This window comes from Amblyomma americanum, chromosome 3 (genome assembly GCF_052857255.1).
Source record: "Amblyomma americanum isolate KBUSLIRL-KWMA chromosome 3, ASM5285725v1, whole genome shotgun sequence".
Taxonomy (NCBI): domain Eukaryota; kingdom Metazoa; phylum Arthropoda; class Arachnida; order Ixodida; family Ixodidae; genus Amblyomma; species Amblyomma americanum.
The window spans coordinates 147596302-147609631 of record NC_135499.1 but is presented as its reverse complement, the minus strand read 5'-3'; the positions used below and the strand labels follow the sequence as shown (position 1 = coordinate 147609631).

At 49.2% G+C, this 13330-nt stretch overlaps 1 protein-coding gene across 1 annotated transcript; it reads left to right on the top strand.

Annotated features, from left to right (window-relative positions):
• The first annotated feature begins 3967 nt into the window (after window positions 1–3967).
• Window positions 3968–12928, top strand: LOC144123379 (uncharacterized). Its single transcript, XM_077656221.1, has 2 exons — window positions 3968–4079; window positions 10639–12928. Exon 2 carries the CDS (start codon window positions 10731–10733, stop codon window positions 11715–11717), a length of 987 nt encoding a protein of 328 aa, XP_077512347.1. The 5' UTR covers window positions 3968–4079; window positions 10639–10730; the 3' UTR covers window positions 11718–12928.
• The last annotated feature ends 402 nt before the right edge of the window (window positions 12929–13330 follow it).

Sequence of the window (13330 nt, the reverse complement as noted above, 5' to 3'; positions counted from 1 at the left end):
AATTAGAAAGCTACTCAGTATTTCCTTTCTTTAAAACTTTGAAACCACGCTTGCAGTCCAGATTTCACAGCCGTCAATGAGTCACAATCAAACACCTTTGCAATTAGTTTGTTAAAGTGGTAGGGTATATAGAACTGTCGTGCCCTTTTACCATAATGTGTATAAACCCTTGGAACTTTATAACGCGCTATGTGCCTAAGCGACTCTGGTTTTTTATCTGGCTGTTTAAACTGTGCTGAAAAGTAGTTTCTCAGAACTACCACCTGCAAGTACAAGTCATGCGGAGGAATAACTCCTGCTTTTACCATTCTGGTGTTATGGTCGGACTTCTCGTAAGCAGTGCCATACAATAAATTAGTGGAGATTCTGCGCAGGAAAATATCTACCTTCTTAATCTTACAAGGTGCGCAAGAATCATACACTGAAACACCTTTAAACACCTTCTTTTATTTAAAACACTGCGAGGGATACGACGGTGCAGTCTGCGCAAATAGGGTGTACAGCAACGCGGATATTACATTGGAGATAGAGCCCAGAAAGTAGACGAATCTAAACTTATTCTGCACCCTTCGAGCGCGAACAGAATAAAGGCCGGAATGCATGGAAGTTTTCCACGGCGCCAGGCGCCGAGAAAAACGACCGCCGCCGCCGATCAAGGCCGGAAAGACATTTGAGGCGCTGCGTCTGGCGAGACCGGATGTGGCGCGGCTGACGCGGCCAATAGCAGCACAGAAAGTCGGCTCTGCCGGTTTCACACCTTGCGCCTGCCGCCGCCAACATGGTCACCATGGCCGACGACCTACGCAGTGATTTTGGCATGGAAATGTTATTATCTTGAAAATAAACTCTTCACCAAGCGTGACATTTTCTTTTTTTTTCTTCTTTTCAGGGAACATGATTTAACATTTTCTCTCTGAAGCGACAGGTGTGGAACGAAGCCGCGCCGCTGGTATTCGTGGTTGAGCGGGCCTCGGATGCACGCTCGCTAAAATTTGTGCAGTGGTGTCGAAATGAACACTTCGTGATTTTAACAGAAGGGTCAGAGTAGCTTCTATCGAAGACCTTCTTGCTCAGTGGTATTTGCCACTTTTTGATCGCATTTGCTTTCGGGTCGAGGGATACGCCGCCGTGACGTTTTCTGCCACGCAAACTTCGTATCCCAACCTTAAGAGCGATAGAGAAGGAAGACACAAGGGCTACTGTGGCAAATTAAAGCTTTATTAGTTCATAAGGTGAAAAAAGATAAAAAGATAAAGTTCGTAGTTCGAAATATATAACCTCTAAAATACGCTCTTCAAAGCTGGTCGAGTGGGCTTTCTCGCATTGCATATTTATAAATTGTGCCGCTGATACAGACGCTGATTTTGTATTTGATGCGGTTCAAGCAGTTGGCGACGAGCACTTTGAGCTGCCCGGGAGGACGTCTGTGGACCTTCGCAAAGTCGTTCAATAGACGCAAACCGTTTCCTGAGTAGCGACTAACTATATACGTCTAAAAAGGAAGATAGTTCAATCACAGCATGAAATCACAATTCAGCTTCCCACAGAAAAACGGAGTCCATGCAAATTCTGCCTGACATCGGATATCGATGTGGCATTTGAAGAGAATAAAAATGTTTCTTCAAACGCGATGTCGATTTGTAGTTCACACAACTGACCTGAAATGAAACACATATTTCCTCTTTGTCCATTTAAGCGGTTGCGAAGCTCGGAGGCTCCGAAACTTTTGTCGGATATAGAGAGATTGATTCCTCAACGCTTCCAAGTACAATGCGCAGGTAATAATTAGTGCCAAAGTATGACTTTTTCATACTTCTTTTCAAAAATTCTGTACCCCATTTCAAAGACCACTCCTCTTTGTTGAAACCATCACCTTTTTTTCTCGTGTCATTAGTATAACGGGTTGTTTGGTCGAATCACCGCAGAAAAAAAATCTCCATCGTTCCTCGAGGAAAAGATAAAGCATTTTTGAGGCCTCGTTAAACGCGTTTTCGAGAAGGCGTCAAAGGCGGGGTGCTGTATCTTGTGTTTGGCCCGGAAACGATAGGGCCCCGCACGTGTTTGCACTATCGTGCTAGCTACCTTGGGCGGGAGTTGCGGCGCGCGAGAGACCGCTTCCACGTAGTGCTCTTCTCACGCGCTCACGAACCAATCACAAACCACACAGGACTAGAGGTGAACGGCTATCTCAAGTATCCTCAACATATGTGACGTATGTGATATTTGATATGGACATATGTGATGTGCGGCACTTGTTGTGGACGTGCCCAGCGACGGCTGCTATCAGAAAACGGCTCCTCAGGGAGGTGGGCCTGCGGTGGAACCGCGAAAGTAACTTCGTGAAGTGGACAATGGACAACCGTTTCATTAGCAACCTCTGCGACTACCTCAGCGCAACGGTTCTTCACTCCTTCTTTTAACTTTCAATCCCGTGCATTCCTTCCCCCCCCCCCTTTCCTTTTTCAACTTATGCCTCATGGCACACTTCTCGAATAAAAAAAAAAGTATCCTCAAATGCAGTGGCGCAGAAAGTTCCCGTGGATCTATTTGCGACTCACGAGCGGCAATGGTCGCTTCAGCACTGGCAGCAACGCACGCGAGTCTCGTGCCTTACCCAAAACAGTGATTTATTGTCTATGGCATTCAGCTTTTGGGCGCAAGGGCGCGGGTTAGAATCCGAGCTTCATCGACCCTGTGCTGTGCGATGGGCTGCGCGATGTCATTGCTCAATAATAAACCACCGTGGTTGAAATTAATTCCAAAAAGCTTCAATGCTACGTATCTCATAGCTCGTGTGCAAATTTATTGGATTAAACTCAACGTACGATACCATACTATATGGCACTGTAGCATAACCACAGTACCGTACCGCAACGTACCACACCATACTATACGATAATATACGATACCATACCATACCGAGTCTGATCAGCTCTGCGTGCGCGCGCTTCAGCCACTACCCAGCATCGAACGATGTCCGTCGTTAAAGTGTTCGTAGAACGATTTGAGGAATGAAAGAGACGTTCAGAAACGAACGATAACGGTTGGATTAATACATTCCTAACTGGCGGCTGTTTTTGTTAAAATCATCAAAAGACACCTTTCTGGAGTGAACGTTTTCTGGTAAATTAGAGGAAAGCTGCCTGTATAGCGCAAGCTTAGAAAGCTGATCTTCCTAAGAAAGGATTCTTCGTTATTTCTACTTCAAGGAAATTTCAGCACAAAAAAGAGAGAAAATCTTCGTTTCTGTTGTCTTAATTTACCGATTTTTTTTCCCCGCTATATAAGTTGCATGTCTAGGTTGTGCTGTATGGTAGGGCTCAAGTGTCGCCCTCGTTGTTGATCCTGGTGCCCCAAACCTTCATAACTGGCGGGCCTGCACGCCCTACAGGTTTACCATTTTAGATAATATTGCATTTATGCTGCTTAAATGTTTCATTAAGGCTAGGGCAAGGTTAAGTGCATGTTTATTTGTAGCGTTACAGGAACGTTATAAAAAAATGACCTTAACAACGATGTACCAACGTTTTACGGAAACAAAAAGTAACATTGAACGTTTGGGTACCACATGGTGTGACCGTAGCAACTTTAATGACGGAACTGTTCTAGAATACTTTACTCACGATCGAGTGTATGTGTTGAGCACCTGTCTTCGCCAATATATCTTCTAGGTTTAATTATTTCCTGATCACCTCGTGCCAAAAAGAAAAGAAACTTGCCCTCTAACCACACTGCCAGCCTCTCTTCCCTGCTTGCATGAATTGGAAGTGCAAAAATTAGAGCTGTCCACGTTTTTTGTTGGCTAACCAGTTAACAGGGCGGGCGCATTTCACTCGGCCGTTGGCGGCGCGGTATCGAAGTGCGCAGAAGCGGGAACGGCGTCGCTCGCAAGCGGGCGCTGCGAGTCACGGGATCGTGTTCCGTCAGAGGGACGGGCCGTGGCAGACAGTGTCGTTGCAGAGTCGCAGTGGACGGAGCCCCGTGCGCCGCGGTCCTGCTCGGGAGGCGAGGCGAGGTTCGCCAAGCGCATGTCTGGGCATTTGACGCCATAGTTGCGAAAACTGTGCGTCCCCTACAAGGTGAGTCCCCCACCACGTGGCGCGGCGGAAAAGTTCCGCTTTCCGATCTGAGTCGCATTTCTGAGACTTGCCGTCCGTAGATCTGGTTACTACGGGCGCTGCGCTGTGGCTCGCTTCTTTCCACTACCGATATGGCAGTAGCAGAATACAGGCAACGGGTCCGCGTTAGTGGCGCAAGCCAGACAACGCATGTTTGAGGTGTATACGTGAGCACTGCTGTAAGGTCAGATTTTTACCATCATATTGATATGAATGATGCGCTACGATTGCCTGCACAACACAAGCACCGTCAGGTGTATTTTGCTGAGGTTTCTTACACAGGAAATACCATGTATTTCAAATATTTTACATGTGTCCTGTGTTTCTGCTGCAATTATAAACAAAAGGGTGACAGTGCGCTGTATCATACTGTGACGTGATTGCACTGGTGTCACTAGCCAGACTGATTCTTGTAGCTTTAGCAGATCCGGTGCTGAAGCTGCATAGTGCTGGAGCTCAATATATGCGACTGAGGAGGTCCGACAGTTGACACGGCTTTTTTCCTGATTATGTGACATTCATAAGCTTGAGTAGCCATGAGTGAGAACTTTGGCTCATTTACCGACTGGAATACACATAGAAGTAATTAGTTTAACTCCCAAGTCAAGTGTACACTAGATCTTGTCCATATCAACATAAGGAGCATCAAAAAGCACTGGAATTTATTAAATATTTACTTGTCTGATTTGCTTGGGTACCTTGATATTGTACTTCTGACTGAAACTAATGTTAATGAGTATGAGTCTGATACGTTTATTCTTTCATGCTTTCAATCTTTCTCTTATTGTCGTGATTCTGGTAGGTGTGGTGGTTTATTAGGATTTGTTAAAGAATGCTGGCACATTGAAAGAGTAGCTTGTGCTTTTAATAGGCCAGAACTAGTAGCTCTTTTACTCAGTTGCAAAGACGAGATGTTTGTTGTGCTAGCAGTTTATCGCCCTCCTAACTCAATACTCGAAGTATTTTTTTTCTGAACTTGCGGAATTTTTAACTCACCACCACCGAATTAATGTAATAATAGCTGGTGACCTTAATATTGACATTTCCAAAATAAGGAAACCTGGTGTTGAGCGCTATTTAGATTTACTTGCTGCATACGGAATAGAGAATATGATTTCTAGTTTTACCAGGGAAGAGATAATGGGCTGTAGACTTACTCAGTCGTGCATCGACCATATAGCAGTCAGACTCCCGAAAAACGTCGCCAACGCTGCAGTAATACGAAGAATTGTGGCGGGTCATTATTTCACAGCGCTGTGTGCCCTCAAGTAAGAATGGGAACCGTCGAGTCAGACCGTTACAACGATAAAAATAATTGATAACAAATGTTTTGACGAGCTCGTCCAAACTTTTAATTGGAAGTCGCTGCTAACTCAAACTCACATTGATGCTTATAACTCATTAGTAGCCAAGTTTGATTAGATGTATGCTAATTCCACGAGGGAGGTTAAAATAAAGTTAAGAAATCCAGAGAAGAAATGGATAATGAATGATATACTTAAACTGTCTCATGAAAAGGACAAACTATGGAATGACTATAAACAAGAAGTTGAGAACCTTGCCTTGAAAGACCAGTATAGGGCACATCATAATAAGCTTACTGCTATGCTGAGACAAGAAAAGAAGCAATATTTTTCTATTGAATTTTCTAGGCGCAACAGCAATACAAGGAAAACTTGGAGTATATTAAATGAATTATATATATTACGTACACAGAAGAAATCTAATTTCTTCTGTGTACGTAATAATTCATTTAATAGACTCCAAGTTTTCCTTGTATTGCTGCAGGTGGCACAGTGGACGCCTATGGAGATGGCGTAAAATCGAGGAACGAGCTAATAAGAGTTGAAGCTGTAAAAATTAATTAGCCACCGAACTACTGCTATATTTATAAGAGAACAGTTGTTTGGCCCTGTTCCATCGTTCTGACAAATAAAACAATCGGTTTCACCCGATACGACGGCGACCATGTCTGGCACCAAACATACAAGGCACACAAATCCAGCCGCAGAAATGCCACAAGCTAGAAGAGGTCACACAACGGCAGCAGGCTGAGCATACATGCACAGAAAAGAATTTCCGCAAACTGAATACTGCTAACCTAGGACCTTTAATCTGGAGCCACTAAGGCTCGCTTGGTATGCGCAATTAATTTTTATTCATTTAGAGACCTGTGATGATTAACGAGGTATAAAAAGAGCGAAACACATTGGCATTACCTTTTCTTACACAAGCCATAGAAGTCCAATCTGCGTCTTTATAGCGGATATTTTGCAAATGTATGTGGACCTGATTTTTGCTCGCATGCATGTATCATGCGACATGCATGTATCACGCGTGTATTTACGCACAAATTTTTCTTTGATTTGTAAACGCTATTGAGATAAACAAATTGCGCTTCGATCTATGGCTATGCTCAACATTTCCGCACAATTGCATCGTGTTTGGTGCCTAACTATGGCCCGCGCGTCTGCGGCCAACTAATCAACAGCTTGATTCAGCACCACTTCTGGATGCTGAGAGCGAGGAAAAAAATGCAAGAACATCATTGCCTTGACAGCAACCACGCATATGAAATACATTTGAAATTGACGGCAGCGTATTATGACGCTAATCTTTGCTCTGTTTGTTAGTTCACGTTCAAAGCCGCCGGCCTACATGCTCTACCACTGTGGCGACGCGAGATGCGGCCAGGCTTGCCTCCATTTATCGCAGCCACATGCAACTGCTTCCACATGTGTCCAAATTGATGCAGTTAATTTGTTGTCCTATCTCAAGGTTCCTTGCCAGCTTAGCACTGAGCGCGTTCAAGAACTGCATTCTTTTCGTCGACCAGTGAGCAAGCTTGTCGTTACACCGCCGCCGAATCATTCAGTTGTTTGTGGGCGCAGGTGTGCCCAGTAAACAGTCTCTTTTAGAAGCCCTTTCCGCTGTCTCTTTGACTGATGTCACCACTACGTGATATCATGTTGAACAGCCAGCCTACGCCGGCGTATTAACCGCGACAGAACACGCTTACATATTAGGGGCTGCCGATTTTCACGTTCAGGACACGCGCATACGCCGCACGCGCGGATTTTGCGATGATGCTGCACAATGAGCGATGCCGCAGCACGAAGGAATGAGTGTATAAACTGTCGCGTTTTGGAAGGGAAACGACACTGTAGCCGCGGTGTGACAAGAACTCCGGTTTATTGTCAGCCGGTCGTCAGACCGCGCTTCCCGCTGATCTACGACTGCCCGTGCAAGCCAGCACGCCATGCACTTATATCGAGATACAGGCAGGCGAGGAAGCGGTGTCCAAACACCGGCACGTGGCCATGAGTTCGCCGTTTGCTTATCGTGATACAAACACTACATTCCCTCTTCCCTAGCTAGACGATGCATGCTCTCATTACACATGGTTGACATTTACAACGAACAGTTAGCTTTTATACAGAAAAAACAGAAATAAGTTAACTGTTCAAACTCTAGTTACAAATGTTGGTTGGCACAATCACGGCCCTGGTGTGTACCGATCCGGGGGGACATCTTTCCCTTGTCGGGTACCGATATCGTGTTGAGGCTCCGTGGCCCCTGGTGCCAGGAGAAAACCCCCGAGTCGTGATCCATGTCTTCGGAACCGAGGGCTTCCGTCGATTCTCCGCCTCCTGCGGTAAACGCCCTTGGATCTTCCTCAGCTGTGCCCGCTGCTTGTTTCTGCGGTTGCTCGGCACTCTGTTCGTCAGTACCCGTCGGTGATGGTTGCCACGGCTGCCAGAAGTACTCACCACGGGGGTCGCAACCGTGGTCGGCAAACGTTGCATCTAGGTCTGCCGGCCTTGTGCCCATGTGGTCTTGAAGCCTCTTCCATTCCATGACACCACGTGGTATTGTCACCCGTAACACATAAGACACTGACCCCGAGCGTGATGCCACCTTGGCCTCCAGCCATATTGGACGTTCTCTAGAGTTTCTCACAAACACCGTCACTAACGACAAAGCTGCTCTGAAGTTCTCTGCGACAGCGCGTTTGTCTAAACTGCTTTTGCTCGAGAACATAGCGAGCACTAAGCTTAAATAAATCGAGTCGAGTTCTGAGAGGTCGCCCTATCAAAAGCGAAGCCGGAGATCGCTGGGTGGTTGCGTGTGGTGTATTCCGGTACGTTAGAATCAAACTGGTTAGTCGCTCTTCGATGGGCCGGGCTCTGTTGTCCTTTCGCATGGATTCTTTCACTGTTCGGACGAATCTTTCAGCCAAGCCGTTACTTGCCGGGTGATAAGGCGCGGACCGTGCATGTTTTATTCCGTTCATCTTGAGGAATAACTGAAACTCTTCACTGCAAAACTGCGCCCGTTGTCTGACACGATAACCTCGGGCAATCCAAAACGTTTGAAGAGGTCATGCAGCTTACCGATGGTAGCTTCTGCCGAGGCCATCACGAACACATCCGCCCACTTCGAATGGGCGTCTACCGCCGCCAAAAAATTGCATTGAAGAAACGGGCCAGCAAAATCCAAGTGGAGTCGGGCTCATGGCCTCGTAGGTCAAGCCCACGGATGAAGGGGAGCTTGGGTAGGCAGCGCTCGTTGCTGGTGGCAGGCCGCACACGTTTTCACGGTGTTCTCCATGTCGGCGTCAATTCCTGGCCACTGGACGTAGCTCCGGGCAACTTCCTTCATCCGCACCACTCCGGGATGCCCCTCGTGCAGCTCGTCCAGAATTGTCTTCTGTAAATACGGGGGAACCACAATGCGCATTCTCCCCAAAAAACATCCTCGGTTCACCGACAACTCCAGTCTTTTTGAAACGAATTGTGTCATCTCTTAATCAGTCACCCGTTTGGGTCATTGTCCCGTTACCGCGTGAAGAACTCGCCGTAAGGTGTGGTCACGCGATGTTTCCCGCGCAATGTCCGAGCTTGTTATTAGAAACGTCCCCCACCGAAGTGAGTAGCAGGCGGTTACTTCGTCGTCATCTTCCTTTTCGCCACTCCCGGGCAGCCGTAGACGCGACAGACAGTCTGCCTCTACGTTGGTTTCCCCGGAATGATAGAAGATCTCGTAATGGTAGGCCGACAGCTTAATTACCTACCTCTGCAAACGAGCCGTGGCAATGCTTGGTATTCCTGTTTTGGGACCGAGTATCGTCTGTAAACCCTTGTGATCAGTTACCAAGCTGAACTGTCTGCAGTAAATATAGTAATGAAACTTCTTAATTCCGAAGACTAAGGCTAGCGTTTCTCGCTCTAACTGGCTGTAGTTCCGTTCACTAGGCGATAATGTGCGTGATGCAAACACGATCGGCCGCATGGAACCATCTTGTTCCACTTTCGATAAGACTGCAACCAGCCCATAAGATGAGGCATCACACAATACCTGAAGCTGGAATTCCAGATCGTAATGTGCCAGCACCGGCGCGTTTATTATCAACTTTTTTATCTTTTTAAACCTATGTCGCACTGTTCACTCCAGACCCACGGCACATTCTTGCACAGCAGCTGATTCAGTGGGAAGATGACTGTTGATAACTCTGGCAAAAATTTCCGTAATATGTTACCATGGCCGTAAACGTTCTCAGCTGTTTATTATCGGCTTGGACGGGGGCTTCTAATACTGCCTTTGCCTTTTCTGGTGATGCTGCAATTCTTTGTTTACTGACCACATGACCCAGTGGAAGTCTTTCGTATCGAACCCGTTGCCAAAAAGAGTACAATACTTCGAATGGCGTCGCCGTTGGCAAGTACTGCCGGCAAGAGAGCGTCTAGCAAGATGGGGTATCGTACCAAATGCGCGCTGCACCATTTGTGGCGGTGCTGAGACACAGCGGCACGCCCTGGAAGACTGCATCGTAGCATGTACTTTGTGGCCCCTGATCTACAGGATGTTTAGGGTGCGCCCGCGTCAGCGCAGCTCGCGAAGGCGCTCAATCTTTGAGAGCCTCATGATCGCAGCAGTAATGTACGTGCTTTGGAAGCGGCGTAACTTGGCCGAAGTGCGCGGAAGAGGACAACGCGCTATGTTTCCGCTCTTGAGGAGTGTGCACCTTATTGTGTGGGAATTCCTAGAAGAAGAGCTGACAGTGGGCGGCGAAGCGCTGTTCTTGCGGCGCTGGTCGACCCAGTTTATTTCCGTGCATGGGAACAGAGTCGTGCTCCCACCCATGCAGTACTAGACAATATTCGCTGCGTATGCCCTGATTTGTCGTGGTAACGGCTACCATCTCCTTACCTATTTATGCAGGTATCTGGGAACAAGTGTTTTTATGCAGATAGTAACTTTCCCCCGCCCTTGCCGCTCACTCCACCCCTCTCCTTTTCCTAACCACCGCGTACTGAGATGTATGTTGGATTTGGAAAGAGGCCGTGCTGTCGTATTCACTGTACATAGATTTTTGGCCTGTTCGGCACCTGTTTCTTTCTGTCCAAACTGGTGACTGCTTTGCCCATTTTTTTTTTGCTCCTGTTGTTTCGAGATTACCTTATGTACTATTCGGGCCTAAATATTGTCTGGTGTACTAATAAATTCTCTTTGTGGCTAGGAAGCCCGTTACGCTACCCAGTACCTCCGGAGGCCCTGCTGCTCGTGCCTCGGAGCCCAGCCTGCTGCCGCGGCGTCCAGGGCTTGGTGAAAATGGACCTTCAGCCGCCTGAAACGCGCCCCACTGAGGCGCAATGTTTCAACTTCAACTTGCCGGTACCCGTCCCGGAGGATGACCTGATCGATGCCATCGAGGAGGTCGTCGGTGTCGGGGGGCTGCAGTATTTGCAGCCCCTCGGCGGAACGAAGTTCCTGGCAGCTGTCAGTTCGATGGCGCAAGCCACGAAAATGTTGGCCGCGGGCTCTCTCCTCGTGGCCGGTCATCAAGTGCCGCTGGTGCAGCTCGCTGCGCCAGTGGTGTTCGTAAAGGTCCGGCGACTTCCACCAAGCGTCAGTAACGACGCGCTCGCAGCCGCCCTGAGCCCGTTTGGCAAGGTCAGGGAAGTCACGGAACCTGTTTTTAAGTCAAGGAGCCACGTTCGTAGCGGCACTCGTCTGGTGAAGCTCGACATGCAGGGGGCGCCACCGAATTTTATCACCGTCGCGGGTCACCGCGCTGTGTTGGAATACCGTGGAATGAGGAAGGTGCGCGCCCGTTGCGGCGCGAAAGGTCACCTCAGGGCCACCTGCACCGCCACGCGCTGCGGCCGCTGCGCTGCGTACGGCCACGAGGCGGACTCGTGCCACGCGGCCTGCATGCGGTGTGGTGAGAACCAAGTCACCTCTGACTTCATCGCGCCGCGTTCCTACGCGGCCGCCCTCGAAGCTCCGGGGAGTACGCCTCAAGCCCCGCTCGAGGCAACCCCGGCTCCACGTCAGGACGAAGTGGACAACACCACGTCCGACACTCCAGAGACGGACGAGGCGGAACAACCCTTCGCCGTAGAGGTCTCGAAAGACTTAACGTCGTCAGACGCCCTGTCAGACTTGGAAAACCTGGAAGCTGCCTTGTTTCACGCGCAGCCAACGCCAGCTCAGGAACAGCAATGCGGTACGGAGACGGAGTCGGCGACTCCAGAGGTCGTCCCACAGGACCCTCGCCTGGTCAACCCTATCAGCCAGGTAGCGGACCTGTGCTGAGGGCAGCCAATGGGCCACAGGGCGCCAGCCTCGAAGCCCTAGCTCATGTGAACACTAGTGTCCCAAATACAAAACGCCCGGGCCTCCGAGCGACCAGCGTGTGCCCATCACAGAAGGGGCAAGAGCCCGACGAACCGAAGCTTCAGCGCTCCTCGTCGGACAGCGAACCCTCGTCGAGAGTTACCGCTGCTGCAAATAAAAAGGCGAAAACGACGGAAGAGGACGGAACCCAGATGGACTTCTCCGATTCCGACGAGCAGCAACCATGGCTTCGCCGGAGGATCTCACCGGCCGCCTCGTCCGTCTGACCCTTCTCGCGGCCGCCCTTACTGCGGTGGTCATGTTAGCGCCGCGCTCCCGGCTCGCGCCGATAGCGGCCTCTTCCCGTCGACACCAGCAGCAGTTCGACGCGCCTTCATCAACGATAGACGCGATAAAGTGCCGGTGCTGTGTGAATAGTGTTACGTTGCGGGGCGTAGACGACTGTGTCGATGTGTCCCTGCAGCATGTGTTTTCGCCACAAGTTCCTCGGCTGGTGCAAGCGCAGTTGGGGGCGTCATGCCCAGGTGTGAGTGGTGTGAGTGGTAGTGGGTTCACCATAAACCAGAGCGCTCTGCGCTCCACACGAACTATGCGTGCCACGGACACTTTTTACGGCGGAGTCAAGGAAAGACACATCACTAACCACAACCACGTAGTCTGCGCCTTAACGTCTTCAGGGGCTTACCTGCCGCGGCAGCGTCCTCGAGACACCCGTTCCATCGCCCGTTCTGCGACCACCGCCGCACCACATGACTTGGGAGACGGTCAACGCTTCACTTTTGTTGTTTTTACCTTGTCCCAGGTGTTAATGGTTTTGTTCCTTTGGCTAAAGATGGCTGAGATTGATTTCATTACCTTTAATGTCAGAGGTTTTCGAGCTCCAGTCAAGCAGCGAGAAGTTATGCACCTCGCTCGCTCAGTAGGCGCAGGCTTACTTTTCTTGCAAGAATGCAATTTTCGTACCCCAGCAGAAGTGTCAGCATTTCGTAGGCGATTTCATGTTGACGCTTTTTTCTCGCTGACCACTTCTCGACCATGTGGTGCCGGTGTGGTTTTCATCACAAACACCTACAGGACGAGCGCACATTGCACTTTCGTTCTCGATGGTCGCGCCATAATTATAGACATATTCTTGGAAAATCGGAAAACTCGTTTCATTAACGTATACTTGCCTGCCAGGCGCAATCAGACGAATGGTTTTTCTAAAGCAATTGGTACCTATATATAGACCAGAAGGTCCAGTGTGTCCTCATCGGCGGCTTCATTTCCGTGCTAGATTCTTGGCGAGATGTACGCGGCCCAGGCCAAGGGGCATCAATGTACCATGCCAGGGAACTCGGGTGTTTAGTGAGACGCTTTCAGCTCACGGATGCATGGGTTGCTCTTAATGATGAAGACTTTGTGGCCACATGGAAGCGAGGCCCCTCCGCTAGCCGCCTTGACAGAGTTTATCTCCCCCCTGACCTCGTACCACTTCTCCACGCGTGCGGGACTGTAAGGCTTCCGCCAGACGTCCACGGCGTCAGCGGCCACGCACCCGTGTCAGTGCGCGTGAACGCATCCCCCGGAAG

Bases quoted from the DNA above. Each gene is read 5' to 3' on its own strand.
- LOC144123379 (XM_077656221.1), top strand. From the start codon at position 10,731: ATGGACCTTCAGCCGCCTGAAACGCGCCCCACTGAGGCGCAATGTTTC.